The 12,289-nt window shown below is 41.2% G+C and overlaps 1 protein-coding gene across 1 annotated transcript in view; it reads right to left on the bottom strand.

Moving 5' to 3' along the window:
- RASEF (RAS and EF-hand domain containing) overlaps positions 1–12,078 on the bottom strand; it is a 28,732-nt gene extending 16,654 nt beyond the window's left edge. Inside the window, exons 1-3 of the mRNA XM_054287900.1 lie at positions 11,711–12,078; positions 1,380–1,526; positions 510–600 (exon numbers count right to left, since the gene is read on the bottom strand). Coding sequence (XP_054143875.1) covers positions 510–600; positions 1,380–1,526; positions 11,711–12,078 — 606 coding nt within the window. The remainder of the gene's footprint in view (positions 1–509; positions 601–1,379; positions 1,527–11,710) is intronic.
- Between the last annotated feature and the right edge of the window lie 211 nt (positions 12,079–12,289).

The raw sequence follows: 12,289 nt of genomic DNA, 5'->3' as shown, positions 1-12,289 counted from the left end.
GTTTGAGGGGCCCAGGCCCTCACACATTGCTATCACAGTTACCCCTCTCTTAAGTCTCTAAAATGTAGTTGCAGAAGAATGGAGGAAAGAAAGATCATTATGTATGTCAAGCAGACATACAAAGCAGGACCAAATAATCAAAGCATTAAATTATACATAAATTATTTTACTAGGAGAACTAGATTACATTCTTTAGTGCTGAAATATAATTTTCTCCAGTCTGTTTTCAATACTGGTCTCAGAAAAGAAACTCTTCTTGGCCAGTATGTTCCCACAAAAGCGGCAGACTTTTTTTTCTTGGTTTATTACACCTAAGCAGATACTCCTCTTTAGGAAAGCATTAAGATCATGCATTCTTTCATCTCAAGCATAGCATTTTTTCATCCAGGCCCTGCCTAGAACAGTTTTGAGTCAGTCCATCAGGATCAAAACCACACGTGGCCATCAATCCTGCTTAAGATCACAAAGAGTTCAGTAATTATGAAATGCTGTAAATATAAAATACTCACTTCCTTTTTAACTTTATGCTCTGCAGCCTGTATCCGTAGTTCCATTTCTTCCTCTAATTCACTGAGTTGAACTGCTGCTTTGTCCTGAGCCCTAAAATTTAGAAGAAAATATTCTCTTAGGAATTGCCCTCCGGCTTGAAAGAAATACAGTGTGAAACTATCTGCCCACCTCAACTGAAACAAATTAGACAGAAAGACAGGGAAACAGTTAAACATTGCCCAGACCTTGAAAAGGGTGTGGCTAGGAACCTAAATCCCAAATAATTTTGAAAATACTGGCTAATTAGATTTTAAATAACAGCTGCAAGCTGATGATTAGCATTAAATACATCTGCACTTTTAAAATTAATTTACAAAGATGAAAGGTGCCCCTCATTATCCTATGAAGAGACTTCAAAAGCAACTTGCATCAGCCACACATACAAGATCTCTGGTCTGAGCTAATCTGCTTGGTTTTGGCAGTTATGATGTGAGACTGACAGTGCCAAGTAGTTAAAACAGATAAATACAGTCCTTGAAGCTCACGAAGCAAAAATATGATTTCTAAAATTATAGTGGACATGTATGATAAAACCCAAAGTTGCAGCCAAGGAAGAGGAGTCAAAATGTTTTAAGGCATTTAACTAACAACAGAGTCTGCAAAAATTTGGCCCAGAATTTATCAAAAGTATGAACACGCAATCATTTGCAGGCTGCTATATGTGCTTATGCACAAGGGTATGCACACAAACTAACTTCAGAACTCAGTTTACAGAAATACTTTGCAAGGCATATTTTAGCATTAGCTGTCAATAGTTTAATCAATAAAAGCATGAGAAAAGGAATAAAAAAGAAACTGCAGAACTGAACTAGAAACACAATTCACTATACCTTTTTACCGCTATGGCCAGAGTTTCCATCTCTGTGCTTTGAAGTTTGATCTCTTGGATGAAGTTCTTAATGACATGCTCATATGGCTGGATTAATCTTGGTTCTGCTATGTGTATGTTCTGATACAGAACACTGACCTGCTCTTGTCTGAAAAAGAGAGATATGCACATTTTAATGCACTTATTTGGAACAATGTTCTATTACAGGTTTGAGAAACTTAGAACAAATTAAGATATTCCCCTCTCTACTTATTTTTAAAATTTGGCAAGCTAGATACAGGCTTTCAACACTCAGGACAGTATGTCTAAATTCTTTAAATTATGTTTACCATTTCCACTTCTCTAGTTTAATATAGCTACTGCAAAAAAAAAAAAAAACAAACCAAAAAACAAACAAACAAACCAAAAAAAAAAACTGCCTACTTCTGTTCATAGTGTAGTGAAGAGAATGCCACTGGAGTAGCCCACAATGATATCAAGTTTCTCAATTGCTCTAACGTTAATCATAATCCGTGAAGAAACGTAAGTTTCAGGAGGTTGCATAAGAACTGAAAACGGGTATGAATGCCAACTACCTAAGTTAAAAGGGGAAGAAGAGACAGAGGGAGGTGGGCTGCAGGCAAAATAAGAATACAGCTCTTCAGTCTCACACAAATTATTCTGGTCTACATCCAAATAAATCTGTCATTATAAGAAGTTAATTCTGTATATTACTCTCATGTGAAAAATGACAGATATATCTCACAGAGAAGAAAGAAAACATTTCTGTTGGTATTTTAGTTGTTAAAAGCTGTCCTGAAATTCACAGTGAAAAGTTGCCTCAATGCAGGAATAGTATATTCTGATTTCTATTTAATCTACATAGATCGCATGCTTTTCTAATTGTTGGAGCAAAGAACCTTTACAAGACCAAAAAAAAATAATAGCGTAAGAGCCAAACCTCTATTACAAAGTCTACTACACAAATACCACTGATTTCTGTTCATGCTACCGGTATGTCATGCAAATCTTTGTTTTGCATGCTAGGTTCCAACTCCTGGATTACATTAGGCAACATAGCAGAAAATATTCTGGAACAGAATTTAGCTGTCCTAAGGAAAACTGAATGTGATTGACATAGACTATATGCTAGAACATGAACGCATACTCAACAACTTAAAAACCAAATGGAAAAAAGTAACAGAGAAGATGAAGTCTAGAAAGGTGGAGAAAACAGGCCAGTAATTAAGAAATACACATTATTAGAAGTAGAAATACAGCCAGAAACAATGTTTTGCAAGTTCAAGTCTAACATCATATCTAACATTACAAATACGTGCTCTCTTTTTCTTGTGAATGAAAGTTTCGACTCTGATTAACCAATCCTCCTTGTTAGACAGCTGAAGTTTTCCTATCTTCAGTGGAGGTAGTGCTACTTAATACATTCACCATACACATGATATAACAACTGTGCAATCCAACAAGTGTGTATTCTCTTCATTTTTTCTCACTTGAAGCAATTCCACAGCTTTGATTATCAATGCTGCAGCACTCTGCTTCTTGTATGTGATTTCTCCACTGAATGTCTAACTTAACTTTAATAAAAGAGTACCACAAATGTTACTATAGCTCAAATTCCACTTTAAACAATTTAACAACTTCAGGACACTGTAAAATTTGCTTCCAGCTGAAATGTTGGCATTCATTTTGAGATAGAGAAACCTAAAACCAGCACAAAGAGATAAAGATTTACTGATGCTTGAGAAATTTCTGTGGTTTTGTCTTGCAAAGGATCTCCTTTACAAAGGCTAATCCTGTATTACCTGTATTTAGGAAGTTAAGTATCTTCCAATGTATGCACACAATTTCTTTTTCAAAATGTATTCTAAAGAGAGTAATGCTGAAGTTTACAAACAGTAGCAATAACAGATTTATCTGATCATCAGATGCTACAAACTCTGTATAAATAATGCAACATTATAGAACTCTTCAAATGTATATTTATTCAATTAATGATTTGCATTTAAAAAACTGTTAAGGACACTTCCAGAATCCACCTGGAGGCCTGTAGTCAATGTCATTCTCTGGGATCAATCAATACTGGAACCAGTCTTGTTCAACTTGTTTATCAATGACCCAGATGAAGGGGTGGAATGTACCCTCAGCAAGTTTGCTGATGGCACTAAACTGAGGGAGTGGTGATCCACCTGAAGGCTCTGCTGCCATTCTGTGGGACCTTGCTAGGCTGGAGAGCTGGGCAGAGAGAAGCTTAATGAGCTCCACGAGGGCAGGTGTAGGGTCCTGCACCTGGGCAGGAACAGCCCCAAGTGCCAGCACAGCCAGGGGCTGTTCCTACAGAGCAGCTCTGTGGAGAAGGACCTGGGATCCTGGTGCATCACAAGCCATCCATGAGCTGGCAGTGCCCCTGTGGCCAGGAGGGCCAAGGGTTCCTGGGGTGCATCAGAAAGAGCATGGCCAGAAGGTCATGGAGGGAGTTGTGTCCCTACTCAGCCCTGGTGAGGCCACACCTGGAGTGCTGTGTCCAGTTCTGGGCTCCTCAGTAAAAGAGACACAAGGAGCTACTGGACAAGGTCCAGCAGAAGGTCACAAAGATAATTTGGGATCTAGAGCATCTCTCTTATGAGGAGAGACTGCAGGAACTGAGCCTGTTTAGTCTAGAGAAGACTGAGAGGGGATCTCATTAACACATATAAATTTCTGAAAGGTGGGTGCCAAGAGGATGGTGCCAGATTCTTTTCAGTGGCGTCCATCAACTGGACACGGAGCAATGGCTCTAAACTAAAACAGAAGAAGTTTCACCTCAATACGAGGAAAAGTATCTTTGACATTGTGGCTGGCAGAGCACTGAAAGAGGCTGCCCAAAGATATTGTGAAGTCTTCCTCTCTGGAGACATTCAAAACTGGCCAGATTCCTGTCTAGCCTGCTCTTAGCTGACCCTGCTTTGGCAGGGGCATTGGACTGAAGATCTCCAAAGGTTCCTTCCAACCATAACTACTCTGTAATTCTTTTCAAAGTATATGCAAACCTGAGTTAGTTAGAGCATGGTGATAATAACACCAGGTTGTGGGTCCAATACCTGTATGGGCCATTCACTTAAGAGCTGGCCTTCATGATCCTTGTTGGTTGATCTCTTCCAACTCAGAATATTCTGTGATCTGGAAATACACATGCCTGAATTTAAGCTAGAAATCAGTAGGCCTGTAATGCTGATCCTCTGCCACACAGCTAAGTCTGCTCTAAGATACAGTAGTCAGAAACCCAAAATAGTTACTGTGAGGTTTTATTCTCCCTCTGGGATGAAAAAAAATGTTTAGCCCAATGACCAGCTATCACACAGTTGGATTCAAAATATTTCAGTAACACCGTTTCAGGAAGCAGCACTTAGGCTCAAGAAGTCTTCCTATCCAATATCAATACAACCACAACCATGCAAGAGTCCGGAAAGGGCCTGGAAAGATCACAGCTGGTCATTGAAACTCTCAATGATACTTAAATGAGTGCTTCTGCAGCACCAATACAGGATGTCTCAATTAAAAAGTAGACTCACAGCTACTACATCAATCAAAAAAAATCACAAAAAAACACCAAACACATTAACAAAACAGATGAGAAATCAAAGTCATGCAACAAAATTAGCAGGATTAGTTAATCACCTATGATTTCAGGAAGATGTAACACACTTTCATGAACTGCAAAGATTGTCAGTAATTTAGTCACTCCAAGTATCCATGGATCCATGATAAAGACAGCAGCAATTATATGGACTCTGTATCAACATGCAGTAAGTATTTGAAGATTATTTGTTCCAAATCGCCATTTTTCTATTTTTAATTGTTCCTCTGCTTTCACATGATTTTGTGAATATCAGTGACACTGCTGCAGCAAGGCAGATTAGCTGCAATGAATATTGCCCAAATTTTGTTGCCACTTCTTCTTGAATACACGCTATTTCTTTCCGCAAATTCATTAGTTATTCAAAATTAATTATCAAAGAAGATTTTACAAATGTATTTCATCAAGATGACTTGAACTCTAAACAGTCTGTCCTTTTGCTAGACAAAATGTTTCAGCAAAACTAATCTCAAATGCTTGGACTGGCCCTTTAAAACTTGTTTTCCTTGAAATCCTAAATTAATTTTTCAGTGTATATTAGCTGCACACCTGTAAGCTCCACAGTAACAGTTAGTGTGGAACTTAAATGTATTCACAAATACTAATGCATAGAAAGAGCATTTTCTAATATATGGCATGAAAATTTGTAACTTTGTTCACCTGGCACTATGGTTATACTACTCATGCATGCATTTATTTCTGTTGCTTCTGCAAAGTGCAGACACCAAATACTAGTAATCCACAAAAAGTATAGCATTGTGGCCAAGGACTACTTTGGCTTTACCTTACCTCATCTCAAAGTATGGTTTATAGCATAAACCATCTGTAAAATTAGTACTTAGTAAGAGTAATTAGTCAATATTTGCACAGCTTCACATGAGTTAACTTAAGCAAAGTTACAGTATTCACATGGTTTCAGAGAGTTCCTGTGAGAACTGCATAAAGAAAATAAAACTGCTCAATTTCTAATATGATGGATTTAAAATACCATGGTTGAATAGAAGAGGAGCAGAAGGGAAGCAGGGGGACAACTCACACCAAAAAAAACCACAACACTAATTCTGGCTATATCAGATATTTAGATTATATTGTGTTATAATTTCCTTTAATCCACACAGCTATTTTAATCCTTATCAATTCATAGTATTATTTCTGGTTTGCTGATTATACAGTGACCATTTGCCTCATAATCCACACTGTTCAGAGTTCAGAGAAAGATGATAGAATTTTTCAACTAATAACAGCCCCAGAGTTGCTCAGTATCTTACATGTGTGGTCACCAGAAAGAATACGCTGTTTTACACAAGGTCACCCAGTCTGACCCTAAGGGCAGTACTTGCTTTTAGAACACTATTTTAATGATCCCTTTTTACTGTACATCAGCGGGTTAAATTGCTCTGATCACTTGTAGAAGTTTTGTTCTGGTAAGGACATGAAGAGATGAAGCATAAGGTGGTCTGAGCTGGGAAGGTCTGAGCTGGGTGGTCAGAACAAAACAAAGCTCAAGCATTATGTATCTGATACCTGTCCTTACACTGGAGACCAACAGCCTATGTGTTCCCCAAGAGATCAACAGGTACTTTTTTCGGAAAAGCAGACACATTGGATATGCCACTGTACCAGCCAGCAGAAAAGAACAACCAAATCTAATCCAGATTAGAAAGGATCTAACTTTGTCACAGCTGAGTGCCTAACACTTACTCTAGATTGAGTGCCTGAAGGAAAAATATACTATACAGAATTTTAACATGGTGTAAAATTCAAAATATTTGTGCACTTGAAGCACAACGGGTTTTTTAATACTACCTTTTCTTTTTCTGTCCCTTCAGAAACAGGCTGCATTAAAAGATGATGATCAAATCAGTAACCCCCAGATGAGACAGCCCAGCCAAGGTCTGATTCCCAGAGGAAAGATTTTTAATGTTTCCAAAGCATGAATGCTGTTCCCTTAGAGGTGTGATTTACAGCCAGTGGAGCAGCAGTGGAAAAGTCTCTGGGACAGGCAGGGAAAGATTAAGTCTGGGGAAAAGGAGAACACCTCAAAGACATTATGGCAAATGATCACATAATGATACCAGGAAAATAATCCAGGAAAATGAATACTACAGTGCTTAAGTTTGTTGGCACAGATTTCGATTAAAGCAAAAATCAGAAGAGCAGTAAAATTTAAAGTAGCTCAGAAAGTCTTCTAGCTCACAGAAAGGCATTCATCACATTTCCAGCAGAGCGCATCTCTCAAACTCCTGTCATGGTATGTATTAAAAGACAACACAACATTCCCACAGAACAGATCCCCATCTCCAGCATGGTGGTGAATAAAAAGGACACAGCATTTGGCTTTCCCCAGGATTTGCCTTTATCCCCTCTCCAGGGAACACGCTTCAACTTCCAAGGAAACCTCTCCAGTTCTGACATCATGGTTGATCATCTCATGGAAGTAAACACAAATTTCTGACAAAAGTTAATACTGTGCTCTATACTGACTTTGGCAAAAATCCATCCTAATTTATGACACCAAGAGCAAGACAGGTTTTGGATGGGTTTTTTATGCAGCAGAGCTTCTCTTCTTTGCTGTAGTACAGCAGTATATCCCATGAGCATCGCCTGTTTTCACAGTTTAAGTAGCTCACATTAAGAACAGCATGCTTTTCTCATTTTATCACATCCCCCAGATCCACATTTTCCATACAGCTCCAGATGACACGACTGGGGGCACACTGTTATTATAATCACATTAAGAGACTTTAGAATTGTATGAGGCATAAAATCTCACAATCAGGCAGCACTGAAATCTGAGTCTGATGAATAGTCAGCTTGGCTGAAAGTACAAGGCACATAAATAAAACAAAGACTAAAGCAAAGCAATGGAGTATGAGGGCTCTCAGTGGCAGCAGATTTAACTCGAAACAGGGATACAAACTTTCTGCTTCAGATTAATCCACCCATTCGTGCTCTAATTAATTTAGTTCATTTTCCAATAAGATCATCCAATTTGCCAAATATTGCACAAAAGTTGCCTGGTAGGGCTTAATCTTTTTGACAGTCCCAAGCCTTTGTTCTTCATAACTGAAGTCTTTGACATTGAAATTTAAAAATCTGTTTTCCAGGAAGTTTTTTGCCTGTTATTTATAGAGAGAGAAATGCCATAGCATTCGTAAATACCGGATTTTTCTTGTAGCATCAGAGGATGTTAGATTGTTCCTTGCTCAAGCTGAGGAATGGAAAAGGATTGCCATTAGGGAGACATTCCCACACACTTAAAGGAAACATCTGTCTATCAGGAGCATAGAGGGAACCTTTTAGTCTTGCCACTGAAATTGAAACTGAGACTGGCCACAAGAAAGAATGCAACAGTCCAGTAACACCATCAAGGGCTAAACATTTCCAGTGCAGCAGAGCACTGAAGCACTCACTGTCTGGAGCACCAAAAAGGTAAGTTTATTTTTCGTCCACTCCCGTACCATTGCAAATACTTCCTAGAAGAACAAACTAATGAACATGGCTGACTTCTCAATAAAACAGATCTCCAACTGGCAATTCACTATAAATACATATAAACTAAAGGCACTGCATGATTCTGTGTTTAATTACTCACTATTCCTGATTAAATGTAGCAATGCAGAAGGGTAGCTGCATTTTAAATGAAATTAAAAATTAAAAACAAACAAATCAAAACAGTAACAAGAAGAAAAAAAACCCAACAAACAACCCTCTGTAAAATTCCACTAAAGTCTGACTTCACATATTGGGTTATCAGCCTGCAAAGACCTTCCACCATTTTTTCCCTAGAGGCAAACTGCCCACCAAGCACAAGTAAAGACTAAGGCAAACAATACTTTGACTCACAGTAACCACCTAACCAAGAAATCTAACGTAATTTAGTCCAAAAAATCTGTTCAAGTGAGGAGGAAAGGAGCAAGGCTGTAAAGAGACTCTTTAATGTGACTCTGCCTGTTTAACTGCAAAAAGTAAAACAACAGCTTCAGCACAAACTTGAATATTTTGAAGTATAATCTTAAAGGACTGTGCAACTGATACACCAAACAGCAGAGGTATGATCCATCCCATAATAAAATTACCTTTTGCAAAGAAGTAATTAAATTCAAAATATGCTTATTTTAATATATGCTTATTTTAGTATCTGGCAGTAAACAATTCTGCATTAAATGCCTGATACTACACTGAGGACTGGGGCAAGGTACAGACCTGTTACTGGGTTTCACACCTCGTTATGGAGGGTATTTATGCCTTCTAAAAGTTCAGTCACAGAAACTGAACTTCCAGTTTCTAAAACAATGGAGACAGAACCATATGCATTGTGGACATTTTCCCTTTGATTTCCATGGGTTCCATGATTTCCACTCAAGCTGAGGAGGGACAGAGACCACAGATGTTTAATGCGTCATCTTCTCCTGACTTCAACCCTTACCTCACTACTTCCATTTGCTATGCCTTGTTTCTCTTTGTATACACCCCAACAGCATCAGAGCACATGTGCAAATGTCTCGCTGGCCACAGTCTTGTGCCATAGCCTGCGGCCACAAGGCAGAGCATTTTGAGGAACTGAACCCCAAACGGATCAAGATAAAACTACACAACTGAGATTAAAAAACATAGACTCCCAACTGCACTCATCTGGCTGTGAGGAGTTTCTCCTTTGTAATTACTTTTCTCACAGATGTCAATGCCACAAAAATCTATGAAGAGCAATAAATCCCAGCACAAGAACGCCAACTGTTTTATAGCACTGAAGATTCAGGTGTGTTCCAAGCCTGTTCTAGTTTTCAAAGTACTGCCTTTTCGTGAATAAAAACTTGAAGTGACAAACAACTAAAACAAATTAAATCATTTAAACAAAAAGATAAATATATTTTTTGGAGTCCAGTTTGTACTTCGCTTGACTTTGTTATATTCTTCTACTGAAATTCTCAAAGAATTTCAATTTATTTATTACTCATGTAAGTGGTCCTAATGATTTTAGTGGGACTACTCACATGGGAAAAAACCTTACACGTACATTTCAACAAAAAAAGACATAGACTACAAATGGAAAAAAGTTGAGCTGTAGAACACACCTGCTTCTAGCACTTCAGGATGAGAAAAAAAAAAAAAAACAAAGGGCACATTGTTTTTCAGTTGACACTGACACATATTTAATAAATATAGCCAACTGTGAAGGATGTTCATATCTGAATCGGAATAAGAAACACTTACATCAAATTACTGCCTACCTGATAGTATTCAACCATCAAAACTTAGTTTTCAGTTTTTATGTAAAAGAACCATAACACAAATTACATCATGATGAATTTAGCAAAACTACTGGATGTGTCTGCACAGTGGAGCCAATTAAAGCTGTTCCCCTTCCTATTATCCTTTCAGACACAGACTATACTGAAACTGCTGCTGCAAACAGTAACCAAGGTACTGAAATGGAACTATTACCAAGAGGAGACAGATGCTTTCACAAGTTACCACTGTTCATGAGTCAGATTTCTTTCCAGGTCCTATTGAGTTTCTGAGTTCAGGTTATTAACTGTGTCTGCAAGCTTTCAAACAGTCTTTTGTTCTTTAGAAAGCAAGTGTCTAACAAGGAAAGCACCATGAACAAATGAAAACCTGTACAAAAATACTGATCTGTCTGAAATGGGGCAGTCCAATAAGACTAAAGTGAATTAGCCCACAAAGAAAAGAAAATTTACTCTGGATTTACACATGACTAGTAGGTTAACTGAAAAATTTTCTGAAAAAAATTTTCGCCTCATAATCCAAAATATTTTTAATGTGGCTGGAACCAAATTGGTATAGGTAGGAATTTAAAGAGCACTATATAGAAAAAACATGGAGCTATCTATATTCAAGTGCACAACTTTTTTTAAACTCTCTTGACTTGCCGCCAAGCCCTGAAACTCAGATTACTTGTTTTCTGTCATAAATTACAACTTTAAAATGAAGCAGAGCCACTCTGTACTTTCTATAGCCAACATTTTCAAATTCATTTTGAACACCTCAGCTTTCAGGCAGATTCCTGAGAGTCACCAAAATGTGTCTCTGTACGCTAGAACCAGCCGCGTATTGACAGACCCGCGGTAAATGAGCTTCCTCTTCAACAAAGCTACCATCAGTTGTCTTCATTTCACTGAGACCGGGGACAAAGACTCTCACAAACTTCAGGGAGCTCATCACAGAGAGGGCAATATTTACCAACACCGTTAACGTGGAGGCAACGATGTTGCTGGTCAGGCTTTACCAGGAAAAGACTGACTGGGCTGGAAGCAAAATGCTGGGGGCCGGTCGGGGAACAACACAAGGAGAAAGTTCTTGCGGAGCCGGCAGAACTTTGCATCTCGTGCGTTCTAGCAGCCAGACTTTCCCACGTCGGTCGCTGGCATAACAGAGCAGAGGGAGCCAGGAGCGGCTGCAGGCTGGAAGAACACCGCTGGAAACCACCGCAGCGGGGAGGCAGGTGTGCGGAGGGCTCTCTGCACCTGCAGCCACGGGGGCGAGGGGTCAGCCTACTCGGCCGCTCCCCGGCTGGGATTGCATCAGCGCCGGCGGCGGCTCCGCCAGGTGAGCCGCTCCCGCCCCGCAGGACGGCGGGGCCAGCTCGGCAGCGGCGGGGCCGGGGTGCCCACGGCCCAGCTCGCCGACCCCGGGGCCCGGGGCCGCTCCCCCCACCGGGGTCGGCGTAGAACGGGGCAGGCGGGTCCGGACCTTACCTGGGGATGTACCTCGCCTCGTCCCCGAGCCGCACCTCGAAGTCCTTCCAGGGTTGTTCCAGCCCCGCGGCGACCCAAACCGCTGACGCCTCTTCCTCCTCCATGTCCTCGCCCCCCGGCTCGCTGCCAGCGGGCTGCGGCCGCGTGGCGCCGCGGAAGCCACGGGCGAACTCCGGGAAAGTGATGGCCCCGTCGCGGTCGCTGTCGAGGCGCTGGAAGATGGCCTCGGCCTCGGCCGGCTGCACCCGCAGCTCGGCGCAGAGAGCAGCGAAGTCCTCCCGCTCGATGCGGCCCGAGCCGCTGGCGTCGCACGCCAGGAAGAGGGCGCGCAGGCGGGACAGTTCGTCCCCAGCCGCCTCGGGATCCATCGGCCAGCGCCGGGGGCGCGGAGACTCGACCGCGGCCGGAACGCGATGGGATGGCGTGGGCCGCTGCCCTACCTGCGGCTCGGCGGGGCGGGCCGGGTCCCGCTCCGCCCCAGCGCCCCGCGGGGCCGGGCACGGCCGGGAGGCGGAACGCAGGTGGCGGCTCTGGCCGGGGCAGATCCCGGGCCGGCCTGCGGAACCCCCGGGACAGCAG

Source organism: Melozone crissalis, unplaced genomic scaffold (genome assembly GCF_028551555.1).
Source record: "Melozone crissalis strain CALT ecotype California unplaced genomic scaffold, PUWL_Pcris_2 ptg000005l_1, whole genome shotgun sequence".
In the NCBI taxonomy this organism is placed as follows: Eukaryota; Metazoa; Chordata; class Aves; order Passeriformes; family Passerellidae; genus Melozone; species Melozone crissalis.
This window is presented reverse-complemented; position numbering and strand designations above follow the sequence as displayed.